The following is a 20,540-nucleotide window of genomic DNA, read 5'->3' as shown; positions in this document are numbered from 1 at the left end:
TATACATAACCGTACAGCTATTTCCAAGAAAAAGCAAAGTGAAAGTGACACTATAATTTATCTGAAAGTTTATAACCTTACAAAATTGTCCCTACCCAGAATTCATTATCTCAGACGCGGCCTCCCCACCTACCCAGCTATTCAAGCCCGACCCACTGCCTCACCTTGAGTACGGTCTTTCCCTGGACTGTTACCTTCAGAACGTACATCAGGAAGCTCCATCCATCCACATTTCTCTACCACCACCAAAGCCACCACCATCCCCGCCTGCACTCGGGCTCTAGCCTCTGCATTGGTCCCTTTTGCCCCACTCTAGTCTCATCTCTCAGAATCCCCTACCCCATCCACCTTGCACCAGTATGATCTTCAAAAACATTAACCAGAATGTATTAATTTAGCTCCTAAAACTCTTTAATACGTACCATCACACAAGGCATAAAAGCAAAATTCTTTAGAAATGACCGTAAGTAGAGTGATATCTTGGTTTGTCTGGAACATTAATAATCCAGACTAAAAAGGCTATATAAAATTATTATGATGGGGGTTGGCCCTGGAATAAACTGACAGACCAGAACTGAGACCAACAGACTAAAGGACTGAGCACAGAGACACCTAGGTGCGTCAAACTTTTGATTCACGTAGTAGTAACAGATGGGTGGGAAAAGAAAAAGCCATCAAGTAAATGGAACTGGAAACAAAATGATCGCCCACGTGGGCAAAGATAAATTGGACCTCCACCTGTCACTGTACACAAAAATCAACTTTCAATAGATTAAAGATATAAACATCAAAATCCAAACTTTTACATGGCAGAAATCTTAACGTTAAAAAAAAAAAAAAAAAGTCTCAGGGCGGCGCCTGTGGCTCAGTGAGTAGGGCGCCGGCCCCATATGCCGAGGGTGGCGGGTTCAAACCCAGCCCCGGCCAAACTGCAACAAAAAAATTGTTTTGTGGCAGGCACCTGTAGTCCCAGCTGCTGGGGAGGCTGAGGCAAGAGAATTGCGTAAGCCCAGGAGTTGGAGGTTGCTGTGAGCCGTGTGACACAACGGCACTCTGCCCGAGGGCGGTGCAGTGAGACTCTGTCTCTACAAAAAAAAAAAAAAAAAAATCTCTTACAAAAACCTTAACTACAAGGAAAGACTGAGCTCTCTGCTGTATCGACTGTGAGAAGAGGGCGGCTCTCGACAAGCCAACTGTTGACGTTCCAGGAAACAAGGACAGGGTTCTGAGAGGACACACAGTTATTGTGAAGGGCCCCAGAGGAAACTTGCGGAAGGACTTCAATCACGTCAATGCAGAACTCAGTCTCCTTGGGAAGAAAACAAAGAGGTCTGGAGTTGATAAATGGTGGAAAAACTCAAAGGAACCAGCTATGATTTATGATGTCTGCAGGCACATGCTGAACATGGACAAGGGTATTCTGCTGAGCTTCCATGACAAGATCCTCGAGGTCCGTGTATGTTCACTTCCCATCAATATCATTACCCAAGAGAATGGGTCGCTGGTTAAAAATCTGAAATTTCTTGGGTGAAAAATACATCCGAAGGGTTTACAGGAGGCCAAGTGTTGCTTGCTGAGTATATTGAGCCCAGGATGATGAGCTAAATTCTTGAAGGAATTAACATTCAGTTTGTTTCAAAGTCAGTAAGTCACAACAGTTTAAAAATATATATATCAGAAGGGATGGGCATGGTGGCTCACGCCTGTAATCCTAGCACTTGGGAGGCCGAGGCAGGTGGATTGCCTGACCAGTCTGAGCCAGAGAGAGACTTCATCTCCAAAAATAGCTGGGCATTATGGCAGGCTCCTACTATAGCCCCAGCTACTTGGGGAGGCTGAGGCTAGAGAATCACTTGAGCCCAAGAGTTTGAGGTTGCTGGCACTCTATCAAGAGTGACAAAGTGAAACTGTCTCAAAAAAAAAAAAAAAAAATCAGAAAATTATTGGTTGGTATCTGAAGAAGAAACAGTTCACCACAGTGAAGAAAAAGACCTAAGAGTCATCCAGCTGCCCAAACAAGAGGTGTGCCACTTTTATTATAAGGCAATAAAAGACTTCTACTAATTTGGGGGCAGGGAAGATTATAAGGTTTACTAGCTCTATTTACAATTTTATATTCCGGGTAGTGCCTGTTGCTCAGTGGGTAGGGCTCTGGCCCCATATACCGAGGATGGCAAGTTTGAACCTGGCCCCAGCCAAAACTGCAACAAAAAATAGCTGGGCGGTATGGCGGGCACCTGTGGTCCCAGCTACTCGGGAGGCTGAGGCAAGAGAATCACCTAAGCCCAGGAGTTGGAGGTTGCTGTGAGCTGTGACACCACAGCACTCTACCGAGGGCGATAAAGTGAGACTCTGTCTCTAAAAAAAAAAAAAAAATTTTATATTCATACAAAAACAGTTTAAAGGAAAAAAATATATATAAACCGGGAGATACAAAGAACAGACATCAAGAACATCTTCACACATTTATACAAGGACAAAAAACAATTTACATGTAATTCCAGGAAATAAAGGAAGATGAATGACCTCTCTGAAAGGGCATACAGCATACCACACAAAGAGATAAAGAAAAACTCACATCTAGTCACATTATGTTGATTTTTTTTCTTTTTTTTAGGCTGAGTCTCACTCTGTCAACCTTGGTAGAGTGCTGCGGCATCATCACAGCTCCCACCAACCTCAACCTCTTGGGCTCAAGTTATCTCGTTGCCTCAGCCTCCCAAGTAGCTGGGACTACATGCACCTGCCACTACACCTGGCTAGTTTTTCTATTTTTAGTAGAGAAAGGGTCTTGATCTTGCTCAGGCTGATCTCAAACTCCTGGGCTCAGGCAATCCACCCACCTCGGCCTTCCAGAGTAGCAGGATTACAGTTGTGAGCCACCGAGTCTGGCTACATTATGCTGAATTTTAATATCAAAGGCAAAGAGAAAATTCTAAAACTTCCAGAAAGGGTTAGGTTAAAAAAGGTACAATGCAATAGATAATTCAATGGACAAGACGTGATCAAATAGAAGAATAAATATAAAAGAGATGTTTGATATCATTGGTGATCGAAGAATTATATGGTATACCATCTAAATACCAAGTGTTGGAGCTCAGATGGGTCAGAGCTCTCCTGTGTTGGCTATTTAAGTCAGCATGACATTATGTGCTACAATTGTATATTCATGTACTCTATGACCACCTATTCCACTTTTAGATACACACACAAGAGAAAATCACACACATCTAGAACACACACAACAGAAAACATGAAAACATGAACAAGTACTGAACACTCTTCATAATAGCAAAACGCTGGAAACAACATAAAGGCCCATCAAAAGAAGAGAGAAGTTAACTTTGGTAAATCCATACAATAATGTACTGTAACAGTTAGAAATAAACCACAGTAAAAGGCAAAAATATGGTTGATTTTTAGCAACATCACTGTTATTACTGAAGTCCTAAAAAGTTACACATATTACGATGTACGTCTTTGTAAAGTTAATTACATACATAGATTTTGAAGGGGAGGATTAGAGTTTAAAATGTGAAAGGGCGAAGAGGAAACACACGGTCAGACGGTGGTTATTGTCAAGAAAAACGAAAAAAGATTAGTCCGCAGACTAATGATGACGTCCATCATTACACCTCAAGTCCTACAGGTGGGGGGTGGAGAAGAATGACAGAGGATGAAAATGAGAAGCCAGTGAGAGGGGACCATGCTCAGGGCTGCCTCAGGGCACCAGGCTGACACTAAGTACAGTGGCTCCTCTTTCCTACCTGCCTGAACGCACCATGGTCTGCCTGGACCTTCCTTCTCTTCCTCAAACACGCAAGGTCTTTTACTAAAATCTTTTCCCTAACCTGTTTGGCCAAAAGTGCACAGAAGCACTGCTGAGGCTCTGTGACCAAACACAGAACCCTGTGGACTGCGTCCTATGGACCGCACTCCCGGAGAGCAGACAGTAGACAGCTGCCCGTAGACAGTGCCCCATGGAGAGTGAACCGTGGACAGCTGCCCACAGACAGCACCCCACAGACAGAGAACAGTTAACAGCTCCCTGCAGCCCCGCCCACAGGGGCGTGGCCCCTGCCCTCCCCACCCCCACTGCAGTATACTAAGCAGCGCTAAGCTGCACTCAGTTGTACTGGGAAATACCGCCAGGCAGCACTGAACTGCTCTACAAAGGCTACGCTCAAATGCGCAGAGACACCCTACGAGGCTACACTAGGAGACAGCACTGGGAGACCGCGCAAGCTAGAGCTCAAATGCATTTGGACACTGTGCATGGCACTCAAAATACACTGGGAGACCATGCAAGACGCTCAAATGCACTGGCAGAAGGCACAAGGCAACGCTGGGAGACTACAGGGGGCGCGCAAATGGGCTGGGAGACCACGCGAGGCGCCCAAATGCGCTGGCGGACGCCATGGGGGAGCTCAAATGCGCTGGGAGACAACACGGGGGGTTCAAATGCACTAAGAGACCATACGAACTGGAGCTCAAATGAACTGGGAGACCGCGCGAGGGGCTCAAAGGCGCTGGTGGACCGCGCTGGGCGCTCAAATGCGCTGGGAGGCCGCGCCAGCTGGAGCTCAAATGAACTGGGAGACTGCGCGAGGGGCTAAAAATGCGCTGGTGGACCTTCCGAGGCGCTCAAATGCGCTGGTGGACCACGCTGGAGGCTCAAATGCGCTGGGAGGCCGCGCCAGCTGGAGGTCAAATGAACTGGGAGACTGCGCGAGGGGCTCAACATGCGCTGGTGGACCTCCGGAGGCGCTCAAAGGCGCTGGTGGACCGCGCTGGGCGCTCAAATGCGCTGGGAGGCCGCGCCAGCTGGAGCTCAAATGAACTGGGAGACCGCCCGAGGTGCTCAAATGCGCTGGTGGACCGTGCTGGGCGCTCAAATGCGCTAGGAGTTCACGCCAGAGGGAGCTCAAATGAACTGGGAGACGGCCCGAGGTGCTCAAATGCGCTGGTGCACCGCACAGGGGCGCTCCAATGCTCTGGCAGACAACGCGGGGGCGCTCAAATGGGCTGGGAGACCAGGCGAGCTGGAGCTCAAATGCGCTAGGAGACTGCGCAGAACACTCCAATGTGCTGGGAGACGATGCGGGTGCTCATCAACTGAGCTGGGAGCCAGCCCTCAACTGCGTTGGAAAACCAGCCAGCGTGCTCAACTGAGATGGGAGACCTCCGCAGGACTGAGACCAGACAGCTTCGCAGGCCACAGCTCTCTCAACCTGTGGGATCCGGTAACGCTCCTCCTGTCCTCCCACAGGATGACTCCTTCTATAAAAACTCCCCAGGGTCCCTCGTAACTCACAGGGCCTATCTTCAGATCACATTAAAACTATAGGACTGGCCAGGCACAGTGCTCATGCCTGTAATCCTAGCACTCTGCAAGGCTGAAGCGGAAAGATCGCTTGGAGCTCAGAAATTCAAGACCAGCCTGAGTTAGAGACCTCGGCAACCTGTACTCTCAGCTATTTGGGAGGCTAAAGAAGGAAGATTACTTGAACCCAGGAGTTTGAGGTTGCTATGAGATAGGCTAATGGATGCAACTGTACTCTACTCTGGGTGACAGAGTGAGACGGTATCAAAAAAGAAGTCTAAAACCAAAGAACTGATATTTGGGATGTTAGAAGGAATATCAACATATTTGGTAGGTATATTGCAATGTTTAATATGAACTCCAAAGTTTATACTGATTTAATCTTGTGACATAGTATTAGACTAAGAAAATGTTAAGTTTATCATATTTACAATGTTAAACTGTTACATTTATAAGAATTATTGCCATACTAAAGTTTTTCAGTTGTTAATTCAGACATCTGAAGGACTCAAAAAAGGCAAATCAAATATGGCTGACCATCGACCGGAGTCCTCTCGGTCACAGATTTTCTTTCTCTTCTCCAACCCCTGGAGACAGAAAAACCAACCTCTCCTCTCCCTTTCCTCAGCCTACTCAATGTGAAGACAATGGTGGAAACTGTTATGATGTCTTCCATTTGCACTTAGTAAATGTATTTTCTCTTCCTTATGATTATTTGATTGTTTGTTGTTGTTTTGCAGTTTGAATCCACCACCTCCGGTATATGGGGTCGGTGCCCTACCTACTCTTTGAGCCACAGGCGCCATGTGGTTTTTTGGGGGTTTTTTTCACACCTTAAATTAGGTTTAAAAAATAGTACATTACTGGGGCGGCACCTGTGGCTCAGTGGGTAGGACGCCGGACCCATATACCGAGGGTGGCGGGTTCAAGCCCGGCCCCAGCCAAACTGCAACAAGGAAATAGTCGGGCATTGTGGTAGGTGCCTGTAGTCCCAGCTACCCCAGAGGCTGAGGCAAGAGAATCGCCTAAGCCCAGGAGTTGGAGGTTGCTGTGAGCTGTGTGACACCACGGCACTCTACCGAGAGCGATAAAGTGAGACTCTGTCTATACAAAAAAAAAAAGTACATTACTGGGCCCCTATGGCTCAGTAGATAGGGTGCCAGCCCCATATATTGAGGATGAGGGGTTTGAACCCAACCCCGGCCAACTAAAACAGCAATGAGAATTGCAACAAAAAATAGCCGGGCATTGTGGTGGGCGCCTGTGGTCCCAGATATTCAGGAAGCTGAGGCAAGAGAATCACTTAAGCCCAAGAGCTGGAGGTTGCTGTGAGCTGTGACAACACAGCACTCCACCAAGGGTGACATAGTGAGACTCTGTGTCAAAAACAAGTACATTATTTTAAATTTTAAAAATCATGCATTAGTTTCTACTTAGGCAAATAATATTATATATATGAATCTCACACATTTTAGCAACCATTTTTATGGAGTCTGTGCGTATTTGGTCCCATTTATAACTTAATCTTATCTTGAACACATTTTAAAATGATTCATACATTTTATAAATAGTTGACCCTTAGTCATACTCATACTGTCAAATCTCTGAGTATAACTTTTATTCCTCTAAAATTTAACTATCAGTAGCCTATTGTTGGCCAGAATCCTTGCTGATAATCTAAACACTTGATTAACACGTTTTATATGTTTATATGCATTGTATACTATATTCTTACAATAAATCAAGGAAAAATAAAATGTTATTAAGAAAATCATAAGGGGCTGGGTGTAGTAGCAGCTCACACCTGTAATACCAGCACTCCGGGAATATTTTTCTTAGCACAAAAACTGCCTTTGAGGGCACTATAAAAAATTCACAAGGACAATTCCCCTTCCTCTGGCAATATATATAAATGTGCCCATTTCCAGGCTCTAAGCCGACATTCTATGATTCAAACACTTAAATTTCTGCCAATTCAATCAAAGAAAAACGAGATAGCATCTTTATTTGATTTGCCTTAGCCCCTGGCTTACTAGTGAAGTTGTACTGACCAGCTGCATTTCTTTTTTTGTGAATTGCCTGTTCTTAGAGTCTCCCAGGTTGTTTTTCTTTCTTATCAATTTTCAAGGAAAGCTCTAACCATAATACCATATTGGCACATATGCTGGAAATGGTTTTTCTCAGTCTAGCAGATGTCTTTTGTCATTGGGACGGCCTTTTGTCATTAACATGTACTCAGGCAGAAATATTCCCATTCTTACTTATGGTTTCCCTATTTCTCTAAGGAAGTCTCCAGATGACATTTTACTACATTTTCCCCAATGTTCTATTGTCTTTTTACTGCCAAATTTTAACTGATCTGTTATTTCCGTATATGATAGGAAGGAACGGTCTAATTTTGTTTTCTAACAGACAATAGCTAATTACACTCAACATTTTTGTTTCTGCTCACGTTCCCACATGTACACGTATTTGGAGCTATTTCTATACCAGTTCTCCATTTCCTCTATTTATTGGGAGCTCCAGTTTTTGTGGTTATCTTGAAAGTTCACATTTTTTTCCTTTTTCTTTTTTTTTTTTTTTTTTTTTTTGAGACAACCTCACTCTGTTCCCTGGAAAGAGTACCATGGCAGCATAGCTCACAGAAACCTCAAATTGTTGGGCTCCAGTGATCCCCTTGCTTCAGCCTCCTAAGTAGCTGGGACTACAGATGCCCGCCACAAAGCCCAGCTACTTTTTTTTTTTTTTGTGAGACAGAGTCTCACTCTGTCACTGTTGGTAGAATGCTGTGGCATGACAGCTCACAGCAACCTTAAATTCCTGGGCTCAAGCAATCCTCTTGTCTCAGTTTTTTTCATTTTTTTATTAAAGGTGGGGTCTCACTCTTGCTCGGCCTGGTCTCGAACTCCTCAGCTCAATGGATCTACCTGCCTTGGCCTCCCAGAATGCTAAGATTATAGGCATGAGCCACCACACCCAGGCCCAGCTATTTTTCCTTTTTTTTTCTTTTAAGTAGAGACGGGGTCTCGTTTTTGCTCAAGCTAGTCTCAAACTCCTGAGCTCAAGCGATCCAGCTACCACAACAGCCCAGAGTGCTGGGATTATAGGCATGAATCACCATACCAGGCCACATTTTTTCCTTTCTAGCAAGTTTATAAGAAGTTAGTTTCTCAATTGTCCTCTAAGGGCCACACACTCAGATTTCCCATCCTCATTCCTACTTTAGCTCTCTACCTGTCAGATGTGACCCAGATGCTCATACACAGCCATGAATAAGTATACAGGCTCTGGAGATGGCCTGTCAGCATTCAAATCCACAGCCACATAACCTCTGGAAAGATGCTTACCCATTTTATGCTTTAGTTTCTTTCTTTTTTTTTTTTTTTTTGAGACAGAGTCTCACTATCTCACCCTTTGTAGAGTGCCGTGGTATCACAGCTCACAGCAACTTCAAACTCTTAGACTTAAGCAATTCTCTTGCCTCAGCCTCCCAAGTAGCTGGGACTACAGGTGCCCACCACAACACCTGGCTATTTTTCGTTGCAGTTGTCATTGTTTACTGGCCTGGGCCAGATTCGAACCTGCCAGCCTCGGTGTATGTGGCTGGTGCCATAACCACTGTGCGATGGGCGCCCAGCCTATGCTTTAGTTTCTTCATTTATAAGGTAAGGCAACTGAATAAATTATGTGAGATATTTTACTTAAAAACATTAAACCTGGCACACAAATGCACAACAAACTTATTTTTACCGTATATATAAATCAGCAAAATTAGATGTGATTCAAGATTATCCCTATGCGAATGTTAACATCACTCTCATTCACTCATACAATTTGCTTTCTTGATGACGAAATGGAGTGTTACTGGTAGTTCTGAAAGTATCATCACTCCTGGAAGCCTGAAGCTCTAGGAAAGGTACCTGCTGTGTGTCCAGGAGTAAAACTGAGATTGGAAACTGCCAATTTATATTATCATCAACTTAAACTGTAACTTAGCCTTGACTCATCTAGTTACCTTTGGTTTCTCTCTTTGAAAAAACCTTTCCTATTCCACGGAGTCAACTTTCTAAAGACACCTTCCATCACATTAACACCTCCCACATGACCACCAAAAAAAAAAATCTGTGATGGATCCGCTACTTATCAGAAAATACTGACTCTCCTTCCTTGTTTTCAAAGTCTACAGAACTTGGTTATACTCAAATTGTGTCCAGTGAGGCCGATCTTCCAGCTCCTCCTCCTAGTAACTGGCCTGTATGTGGCATTAGTCTATGTTCTATTAACTACACTATACTGCGCTATTACCACACGCTATAAGACACACTTCCTTTGTCAAGAAGAAAACCTTTTCCTCTTTCTAAAAACCTGAGTAATACTGGCCAACACCCTCACTCATGGCCACTCTCTGTCTGAATTGTTAAATGATAACAATGAGGTCACTGGCGATCTCACCTATAAATTCCCTAAGTATATTATTACCAAATAATAGCATTTGTCCAACTTGAGAATTCAGAACGAGCTGGTGCTTTCTCAGGTCTCTATCCTGGGCCTCAAATGTTCTTGGCCAGTGTTTTCAGTCTGGACAGTCTCTGTGTGGATAGAAGATCAGACTGGGGCTGGGCCTCAACTGTCAAGAGCCAGCACTGCTGTATAAATAGTGCTGCTTTCTAAATAGCCCTCTACACTGGGTATAGGAATTTCCAGTCGAAACTAGAGACGGAACCACTACAGGAAGCTGCCCCTGCCACATCCCCCCTATCCAGCGTCCTCTTCTAGGTTCCATACCTGCCCTGGTCACACACTCTCTCCACCTTGTGACTATCCACCAAGAGCAAACCTCACCGTTCCAAGTGCCTGGGTCACAAGTCACCAAGGACCACGGCGCTGCCTCCACCTCTGCTCTGTCCTCCTCCAGGCACCTGCCCTACCCCTCTCCCCATAACCCAGCAAGGCTGCCGACCTACTTGGACACACCTTCCTCACCAAAGGACACGGCAGAGGGATCCTGACCAGAAGGGGTACACTTGGGGAAATGAGATGAAACCTAGGAAAAGAAAGGTTGCACTTTCCTCCCTGAGATTCTTCTCAGGTTATTTAACTGTTAATAAGAGCCTAACACGAGGGATCATTTGCAAAGATACACAGCCTGAGAATCAAACGACCACAGAAGGTACAAGGGAGATGGGGGAGGGGACACCAAGGAAATAGGGGGAAAGGGGGTTTCAGAAAAACGTGGGAGAGGAGGTAGAACCACCCGGGGAACATCTTTCTACATCACATACACCTCTACATAATTCTTCACAATGACCCGCTGCATAGTATCCATGGGATGGAAGTAACCTAATTTTATGTCATGTTGGACATTCAAATTGTTACCATTTTCAACTATTATGAAACACAAAATAGACATGTATATTATGTATCATAAATGTATATAATTGAGTACACAAATATAGCTACATACATACAGCTATACACAAAGTCATTTTTGCAAAGTTGGGGACCACTTCACCCACCCAGTAACTTAAGTTACTACTTACCCACTGAATGGTAGACGTCTGTCTTCACATTGTGCATACAAACGGCACTTGATGGTCCACACTGGGTAATATTCACACTTCCACAGACGCTGATTTTATAAAGTATGTTATTTTGGGTATCAACAGCTTCCCATGTATAACTAGAAAGGAAGAAGAAGAGCTTTTCACTGTCACTGATTTGCCAGTAATTAAACCTCTCTCAAATTTTATATTCTAATGACATTTGTTTAAAACTACCACAAACTAGAAAACACTTTCTTTAGCCAAAACCACTAAAGTCAGTTATATTAAGTTGATAAGAACTCAACATAGAAACGACTAAATATGACCCCCCCACACACACACCCAGTCAAAGCCACTCTAAAGCCACCTCAGGACTCAATGATCATCAAAATATAACCCAGCCCCGGCCAAACTGCAACAAAAAAATAGCCGGGTGTTGTGGCAGGCGCCTGTAGTCCCAGCTACTCGGGAGGCTGAGGCAGGAGAATTGCCTAAGCCCAGGAGTTAGAGGTTGCTGTGAGCTGTGTGACACCACGGCACTCTACCGAGGGCAATAACGTGAAACTCTGTCTCTACAAAAAAAAAGAAAGAAAAAACGTGAGCTATGATCGCAATACTCCTGTCTATAAAAAATATATACAAGCCTACCGTTAATTTCAGAATATCAATTCAGGCTGGGCGCGTATAGCTCAGTGGCTAGGCCGCCAGCCACATACACTGCAGCTGGCGGGTTCGAACCCAGTCCGGGCCTGCCAAGCAACAATGACAACTACAACCAAAAAAAAAAAAAAAAATCAGCTGGGCATTGTGGCAAGCACCTGTAGTCCCAGCTACTTGGGAGACTGAGGCAAAAGAATCGCTTCAGCCAGTGGTTCTAAACCTTCCTAATGCCGCGATTCTTTAATACAGTTCATGTTGTAGTGACCACCAATCATAAAATAATTTTTGTTGCTACTTCATAACTATAATTTTGCTACTGTTATGAATCGTAATGTAAATATCCGATATGTAGGATGTATTTTCATTATTACAAAGGGGTTGCGACCCACAGGTTGAAAACCGCTGGCTCAAGCCCTAGAGTTTAAGGTTGCTGTGAGCTGTAATGCCACAGCACCCTAGAGTGACAAAGGAAGACAGACGCACGATCTACAGACACATGAAAAAAAGCTCATCATCCTTAATCATCAGAGAAATGCAAATCAAAACTACTTTGAGATATCACCTAACCCCAGTAAGAGTAGCCCATATGACAAAATCCCAAAACCAGAGATGTTGGCGTGGATGTGGAGGAAAGGGCACACTTCTACACTGCTGGTGGGAATGCCCACTAATACGTTCATTCTGGAAGGATGTTTGGAGAACACTTAGAGACCTAAAAATAGACCTGCCATTCAATCCTATAATTCCTTTATTAGGTTTATACCCAGAAGACCAAAAAAAAATCACAATATAACAAGGACATCTATATCAGAATGTTTATTGCAGCCCAATTCATAATTGCTAAGTCATGGAAGAAGCCCAAGTGCCCATCGACCCACGAATGGACGAGCAAACTGTGGTACATGTATACCACGGAACATTATGCAGCCTTAAAGAAAGATGGAGACTTTACCTCTTTCATGTTTACATGGATGGAGCTGGAACATATTCTTCTTAGCAAAGTATCTCAGGAATGGAAGAAAAAGTATTCAATGTACTCAGCCCTACTATGAAGCTAAATTATAGCTTTCACATGAAGGCTATAACCCAACCATGGCACAAGACTATGAGGAAAGGGCCAAGGAAGGGAAAGGGAGGGGGGAAGTGAGGGGGGAGGGAGGGAATGGGTGGAAAAAAAAAAAAAAAAAAAGAATCATATTGCAGGCTCAGCACCTGCTAGGGTGTCAGCCACGTACATTGGAGCTGGCAGGTTCAAATCCAGCCTGGCACAAAAAATAGCCAAGCATTGTGGCAGGCGCCTGTAGTCCCAGCTACTTGAGAGGCTGAGGCAAGAGAATCACTTAAGCCCAAGAATTGGAGGTTGATGTGAGCTGTGACACCACAGCACTCTACCCAGGGCAACAGCTTGAGACTTTATCTCAAAAAAAAAAAAAAGAAAAGAAAAGAATCATATTGCATATAAGATAATAATAACCTTTCCAATCACAATAAAACACTGAAAAGTCAAAGAATTTTTAACTATTTTATTAAAAAAAAAACAAAACTAGCTATGACATCAAAGGCAGTTCTACGTCTGGTTTTACCTTTTACAACCACAGTTGAGATCTGAACTGACAAGATAAGGCTGTGCAGTGAGTCCAAAATTTACTTTAGGTTGATTCACTAGATCAAGCATCAAAACTCACTGTTCAGCTTGGCACCTGTAGCTCAGCAGCTAGGGCACCAGCCACATACACCAGAGCTGGCGTGTTCGAGTCCAGCCTGGGCCTGCCAAACAACAATAACAACTACAACCAAAAAATAGCCAGGCATTGCAGCGGACACCTGTGGTCCCAACTACTTGGAAAGCTGAGGCAAAAGAATCGCTTAAGCCCAAGAGTTTGAGGTTGCTGTGAGCTGTGACACCACAGCACTCTACAGACGGTGAGAAAGTGAGACTGTCTCAAAAAAAAGACTCACTGTTCAAATTTCTGACAATGAAAGCAGTAAGTGCTAACGAATCAATCCATAATCTTAAGGAAAAATAGTATCGGTTCTGTCAAAGCAATTATTCTCGACTCTCTACTCTTACCTGGGAAAATGCTCTGTCCATTGTACAATGGGGAGCATTTCCTCAGCAAGAGCAGAAACAGTAAAAGGAGAAAAGTAACTAAAAGTCCCTTTAAAATGAAAAAAATCGGGCCAGGCATGGTGGCTCATGCCTGTAATCCCAGTACTTTGGGAGGCCGAAGTGGGTGGATCACCTGAGCTCAAGAGTTTGAGACCAGCCTGAGTTAGAGTGAGTTCCCCCATCTCTAAAAATAGCCAGGCGTTGTGGTGGGCACCTATAATCCCAGCTACTTGGGAGGCTGAGGCAAGAGAATCACTTGAGCCCAAGAGTTAGAGGTTGCTTGGCTCAGCACCCATAGCTAGGGCACCAGCCACATACACCAAGGCTGGTGGGTTTGAACCTGGCCCAGGCCTGCTAAACAACAATGACAAATGCAACAAAAAAATAGCTGAGCATTGCGGCAAGCGCCTGTAGTCCCAGCTACTTGGAGTCTGAGGCGTCTAAGGCAAGAGAATCAATTAAGCCCAAGAGTTGGAAGTTGCTGTGAGCTGTGGTGCCACAGCACCCTACCATGAGTAACATAGTGAGACTCTGTCCCAAAAATAAAAAAAGAGTTAGAGGTTGCTGTGAGCTATGATGTGAGAGCACTCTACCAGGGGCGACAAAGTGAGACTGTGTCTCAAAAAAAAAAAAGAAAAGAAAAGAAAGGAAGGAAAAAAGGCAGCCAAACATGGTGGCTCACACCTATAACCCTAGGACTCTGGGAGTCCAAGGTGGGTGGACTGCCTGAGCTCAGGAGTTCCAGAACTAACTGAGCAACAGGGTGATCCCCATCTCTACTAAAAATAGAAAAACTAGCCAAGCCTTTTGGCAAGTGCCTGTAGTCCCAGCTACTAGGGAGGCTGAAATAAAGAGGATCACCTGAGCCCAGGAGTTTAAGGCTGCTGTGAGCTATGACAACAAGGCACTCTACCCAAGGCGACTGAGAGATAGACTCTGTCAAAAAAAAAAAAAAAAGAAAAGACAAAGAAAGAAAAAAAATGCTTTATTAACATTCATTCAAGAACAGGGAGGCTAAGCCTGCTGGAGCTGTGGAGGGCCTGGGTGAGAGTGCTCAGCTTAAGCTTATCTGAGTTCACCCAGCTACAGAAAGCGTCCCCTACAGACGTTGGCAGTCCGCTGCCCAGCACGCTGTCCATGGGCGTGGGGCACTGACTCAGCACAAAACTATCAGACAACACACCCTCCCCACCCAGAACCCACTTCCCAGTGGCCGGTAGCCCCATCCAGCAATGAAGCCACAAAGTCCTCACTCTGGGGACCAATCAGACCCCACCTGCCAAGATGCAAGAGACACAAGCACACATACTCGGTCAAGCAAGGTGGCACTTGACTCGTACAAACCTGAAAAACAGGCTGGGGTACTGGAGTGCCAGGCCTTAGGGTGACAGCCCCGGTGTTGTTTGATCATCTTGACTTACTTCCTACAGTCAAGATGATCAAACAACAGGAGAAAATACAAGTATTACACGCACAGAGAAAAATCATCAATGAAGGCTTGTTTCCTGTGCCCTTCATTAACCTCCATTTGTTGCAAAATATTTCTGTGAAAGGCACAGGAGAGTACAACAACCAACAGGACAGACAGACAGTCCCTACGCCCTCCTGGAGTGTGTATTCCAGTGGAGCAGACAGACAATAAATAGACAGGAACACAGTTAATCCCCCCACTGAAATATAACTGCTCTGATGGAAAAATAGCGTAACGCAATAGGAAATGATTGCCTAGTGACTGCAGGTTGGGGAGGCTTCTAACAGGGTATCTTCCCTCAGACGTCAACAACAAACAGGAGCCACCCCGGGGAAAACACGGCAGGGAGAAGCTCCAGGAGGTGGGAGTGAACCTGGCGCATTCTCAGATCGGGGAGGGCACGGTGGCCGGAGGAGTGACTGGTCAGCGGGGCACCGCACTGGGTTTGTGAGTGGCACTGCATTAGGGCAACAGTTCTGATTTTATACCTGAAGCAAATGAAGGGAACTCAAGATTACTATGACCCTCTCTCCAAAATGTTATGCCGGTGTTTTTATTTGCAGAGCACTATTAAAGCTTCTCTGTTACTGCCTTCCCTTCTCCTTTACTTTCCTCTTCCCTTCTTAAAAAGAAAAAAAAAAAAGCCTTTCTGTTACTAATTATGGTCAACTCAGGAACAATGTTCATCTCTTATTCAGAACCAGGACACCAGACAGCAAACCTAAAACCACAGCAGCACATTGTCAAAGTATTTCACAAGCCTAAGTACGTAATAGAGGCAGATAAAGACAATCATTAAAAATGATTCAACTTGGTAGGAATCAACGCTAAAGAAACCCACACAGCACCTAAATGCTACGCTTTTCTTAGAAACAAAAATCCACCGCTGATTCTGCACAGGTGATATTTAAATAAGGTGACTATAAAGAGCATACATGTTTGAGGAGCAGAAAAGACACGTAAAGAGGCTCGGCGCCCGTGGCTCAAGCGGCTAAGGCGCCAGCCACATACACCTGAGCTGGCGGGTCCGAATCCAGCCCGGGCCCGCCAAACAACAACGACGGCTGCAACCAAAAAACAGCCGGGGGTTGTGGCGGGCGCCTGTAGTCCCAGCTACTTGGGAGGCAGAGGCAGGAGAATCGCTTGAGCCCAGGAGTTGGAGGTTGCTGTGAGCTGTGATGCTACCGCACTCTACCCAGGGCAACAGCTTGAGGCTCTGTCTCAAAAAAAAGAGACACCTAAAGAGTAAAATGAGGGACCCTGTCCTCCTGTCCTGATTATCTAGAAATCAGGATTCCCAGGGGGAGAAAAATCACTCTCTTTGACTGTAGTCTTGCCTGTATTTGCATTTCATACTTGTCAAGATCCATCAAAATGTAAGTGGTGACAGGAGTTGGGAGGACAAGGACCTGCCTGCTGACATTTCACCACTTAGCACAGACACGGCACCAGGCCTGCGGCTCCAGTGCCACTCACAAACCCGGAATCTCAGAGTTCTTACATCTCTTAAAAATGAAGATGTGATCATAGCAGGTTTCCAAACTGCACTACTGAGGCATCTGGTGAGCTGTCAGTACCTGAAAAATGCTGATAGCAATGCACATTACGTTTGCTTTAAAATGAACATATCCAGCATCTAGTACCATTAGCAGTTAAGGAACAGTCATTCAGTTGAAATAATCCCTCTGAAAATCCATGAAGCATATTCTAGAAACTAGTGTGTACTTTGGCATGCACCTCAGTTAAATTACCACCTAGATGTGCTTCTGCCAGTAGCAAATATTTTTTAAAGACTATTTCATAATAGACTCATAAATATCTGATAGCACTTTTTAAGAAATTACACGTTTGAATAGATAATTTCTTGATTTCTTTCCAGATTAAAGGCCAAGCTACCAGAATGGCCTAGGCTAAAATCACTCTTAAAACTGGGTAAAGTTTAAAAGCACCATGATCATATTAGAGAACCAGAGAACGGTTTCAGAAGCAATAAAAGTATTAAAGACTAAATAAAACGTAATCTTTGAGGAAGAATAAAACGTTTGTCTCAAAGTCTGTCCACTAAAAGTTCTCTATCTGAAGTGAAGACATATGGCCAAAATCAGGAAACTCTCCACAACAGTACGGCTCATTTAACAGACAGGCAAGTGAGCCCGTTCAGGCAAGGATACATTCTAGACTAAGTCCTTTGAGTTTAGGACTCAAGACTTAGAGAAGAAAAAAAAAAAAAAAGACCAGTAAAAAATGAGATCAACATAGTAGACCCAAGAGAAAACTAAGCACTGATATTAAAATTTTAGCAAGAAACAAGCCTCTAGGAGAAGCCATCTGCAAGTTGCATGGAAATGAAGTCCTTGCCAAAACACACACACACACACAAAATATCTGAAATATATCTGCTATATAACAAGGAACTTCCGCACAGGTTCCCTGGGAGGTAAGGAGGGCCAGGAGGCATTTTCTTTAACGCTCCTACCTCTGTCAGGTCTGCTAAAAACCACTGGCTCCCTGCTTCATTCTGTCTCCCTGGGAGGAAGCAGACAGGACACACAGAGCCAGAGAAGGGAGATCTGCAAAGACTCAAGGAGGCAGTCTGTCAACTGGAGAGCACCCCCAGAACCCCTGCTCATTGTCCCAGCCTTGTAAAATCCAATGAATATTCTCAAAGGAGACAGCCCCATCACAGAAATGCTCTTCTGGTTGTAAAACTGTGCAAGAACCTTGGTTTCCAAAGTAGCAAAAGCAAGCAAAATCCTTGTTACTCTACCTTGTTTTTCAGAACATAAAACACAGTTAGCCGGACGTCCCTCTCCCACTCTCAAAAGATCCAAATTCATCCCAAAGCAAACCAGAGGATTCCAGGCACACACACCGGGTGCCTGCCAAGGCTGCAAACTCTGGCACGGGGTCCCCCACACTCCAGGCAACCCCATGGTAGCATCTTCTCAGGTGGGACAGTCGTGCCCTCCCTCCCAGAAGGGCTGGCACGTGCAGAATCAATGCTTATTGACGGGCCAAGGCCTGCTGGCTTACACCTGTATTCCCAGCGTGCTGGGCTTGGGGAAGAAGAAATCTTCGAGCTCTGGAGTTGGACAACAGCCTGAGCAAGAGTGAGACCCTGTGTCTACTAAAAACACAAAAATTAGCCATGTATTGTGGTACCCGCCTGTAGTCTCTGCTACTCAGAAGGCTGAGGCAGGAAGGTCCCCTGAACCCAGAAGTTTGAAATGCTGTGAGCTAGGCTGACACTTTGGCACTCTAGCCTGGGCAAAAGAGTGAGACCGTCTCTAAAAAAAAAAAAAAATGTGTGTGTGTGTATTTACTGGTGGGCTGAGGAAGACACGGGCCGTGGACTAAGAAGGAGTCACAGCACAACTCACAGATCTGACGTCCAAGACAAATCCGCCAAGTGCTTGATGCCATGTCTCAACTCCCCCCACCGCGTACCTCACCTGTGCAGCCCAAGATCCCAAGGCTCAGAAAGATTAAGATCCTGCCCAACATCACACAATTATGAGGTGACAAAAGCAGGAATAAAGTTAGGTCAGTCTGAACCCTAAAATCAAGTGCTTTATTTTCCATTTAAAAAATTGTTTTTAACTTTTCAGAAAATATTTAGTTTCAACTACAACACTGAAACTAGCAAAACATCCCACAAAACCTTAGAGTTTAAATTTTGTCACAATAAATTCCAGTAGGATGACAGATTCCATATGGCATAAAGATTTCCAAGTTCCTTTATACTGTGTTACTAACATCTACAGTACAAGATGAGTCGATAAAAATGGTAATGAGACAGAAAAATAAAGCCATTCCTTTATAGCTCCTTGTAATAACAGACACAGTGGATGTCTGAAACCAGATAGCACGTACACTCCACATGGTACATACTATGTGTTTTCCTATGGATACCTATCTATGATAAAGCTTAACTTACAGGGCGGTGCCCACTGCTCAGTGGGTAGGGCACCAGCCACATACACCGAGGCTGGTGGTTCTAATCCAGCCCAGGCCAGCTAAAACAACGACAAATGCAACAACAACAACAAAAACAATAGCCAAGGGTGGCGCCTGTGGCTCAAGGAGTAGGGCGCTGACCCCACACATTGGGGGCGGGGGGTTAAACCCAGCCCCGGCCAAAACTGCCAAAAAAAAGCCAGGTGTTGTGGTGGGCACCTGTAGTCCCAGCTGCTTGGGAGGCTGAGGCAACTTTTAAGACCAAAAGTTGGAGGTTGCTGTGAGCTGTGATGCCACAGCACTGTACCTGGGGCAACATAGTGAGACTCTGTCTCAAAAAAAAAAAGTTTAACTTATAAATTAAGCACAGTAAGAGATTAACAATAATAACTGGGCGGCGCCTGTGGCTCAGTGAGTAGGGCGCCAGCCCCATATGCCGAGGGTGGCGGGTTCAAACCCAGCCACGGCCAAACTGCAACCAAAAAATAGCCAGGCGTTGTGGCGGGCGCCTGTAGTCCCAGCTGCTCGGGAGGCTGAGGCAAGAGAATCGCATGAGCCCAAGAGTTAGAGGTTGCTGTGAGCCGTGTGACGCCATGGCACTCTACCCGAGGGCAGTACAGTGAGACTCTGTCTCTACAAAAAAAAAAAAAAAAAACAATAACTAATAATAAAATAGAACAATTATAACAACATACTAAGTTATGTGAATGTGTCCTCTCTCTCAAAATATCTTAACACGTTGTTGACTGGCAATTTTACGTAGAAACTATTCATTTTTCAGGGTAACTCATGACCGGTCAGCAACATGTTAATATTTTCAGGCAGCAGGTAACTGCAGGTAACTAAAATTTTGGACAGTCACATGCGGATACATTCTGGGACAGGTGTCATTAGGTGATTTCACAGCTGTGTTATCATCACGGAGCTCACACAGACCTGGATGGGACAGCCACCACCCACACAGGCTGCACGTCTAGCCCGCTGCTCCCAGGCTACACACCTGGACAGCCTGTTGCTGTGCTGAGTACTGCAGCACAGTGTGAAGTGTCTGTGTATCTAAACATGGAAAAGGTACCGCAAAAATATGGTAGGAAAGATAACAAATGGTACCACACGGAGAACATGCCCTGTGTGTGGGCACCGAGAGCGGAGCCTGCAGGACTGGGGGCTGCTCTGCGGGTCAGTGAGCAAATGGCGAGGGAAGGTGAAGGCTGGGCCGTTGCTGGGCATTTCCATGACTAGCAGAGCAGGTTTGTCATCAGCAACACCACCAAAACACGTGACTAATGCCACACACCACAGCATTATCCCGGCCCTGGCCTCAGTGACCACCACACATCACTGGGCTACAGGGATTTCTGGGTCCACTCTGACCTGACCGGAGCACCGCGGTATGTACATGCCCTCTGTCACTAACCGCAATGTCATTACACTAACCATGGATGTATCTGTAGAAATTCCCTTCTCATTTTTAAT

At 45.0% G+C, this 20,540-nt stretch overlaps 1 protein-coding gene and 1 long non-coding RNA gene across 2 annotated transcripts in view; one reads left to right on the top strand and one right to left on the bottom strand.

Annotated features, from left to right (window-relative positions):
- The window catches only part of IGF2R (insulin like growth factor 2 receptor), a 120,781-nt gene that overhangs the window by 83,035 nt on the left and 17,206 nt on the right, over positions 1 to 20,540 (bottom strand). The window contains exon 2 of the mRNA XM_053591105.1: positions 10,864 to 11,003. Within this exon, the coding sequence (XP_053447080.1) occupies positions 10,864 to 11,003 (140 nt within the window). The remainder of the gene's footprint in view (positions 1 to 10,863; positions 11,004 to 20,540) is intronic.
- Positions 4,155 to 6,714, top strand: LOC128585800 (uncharacterized). Its single transcript, XR_008380112.1, has 2 exons — positions 4,155 to 4,857; positions 4,951 to 6,714. It is a non-coding gene; the product is annotated as an uncharacterized LOC128585800 (long non-coding RNA).

Source organism: Nycticebus coucang, chromosome 5 (assembly GCF_027406575.1).
Source record: "Nycticebus coucang isolate mNycCou1 chromosome 5, mNycCou1.pri, whole genome shotgun sequence".
Lineage (NCBI taxonomy): Eukaryota > Metazoa > Chordata > Mammalia > Primates > Lorisidae > Nycticebus > Nycticebus coucang.
Note: the sequence above shows the minus strand (reverse complement) of the source record. Positions and strands in the feature narration are given on the sequence as shown.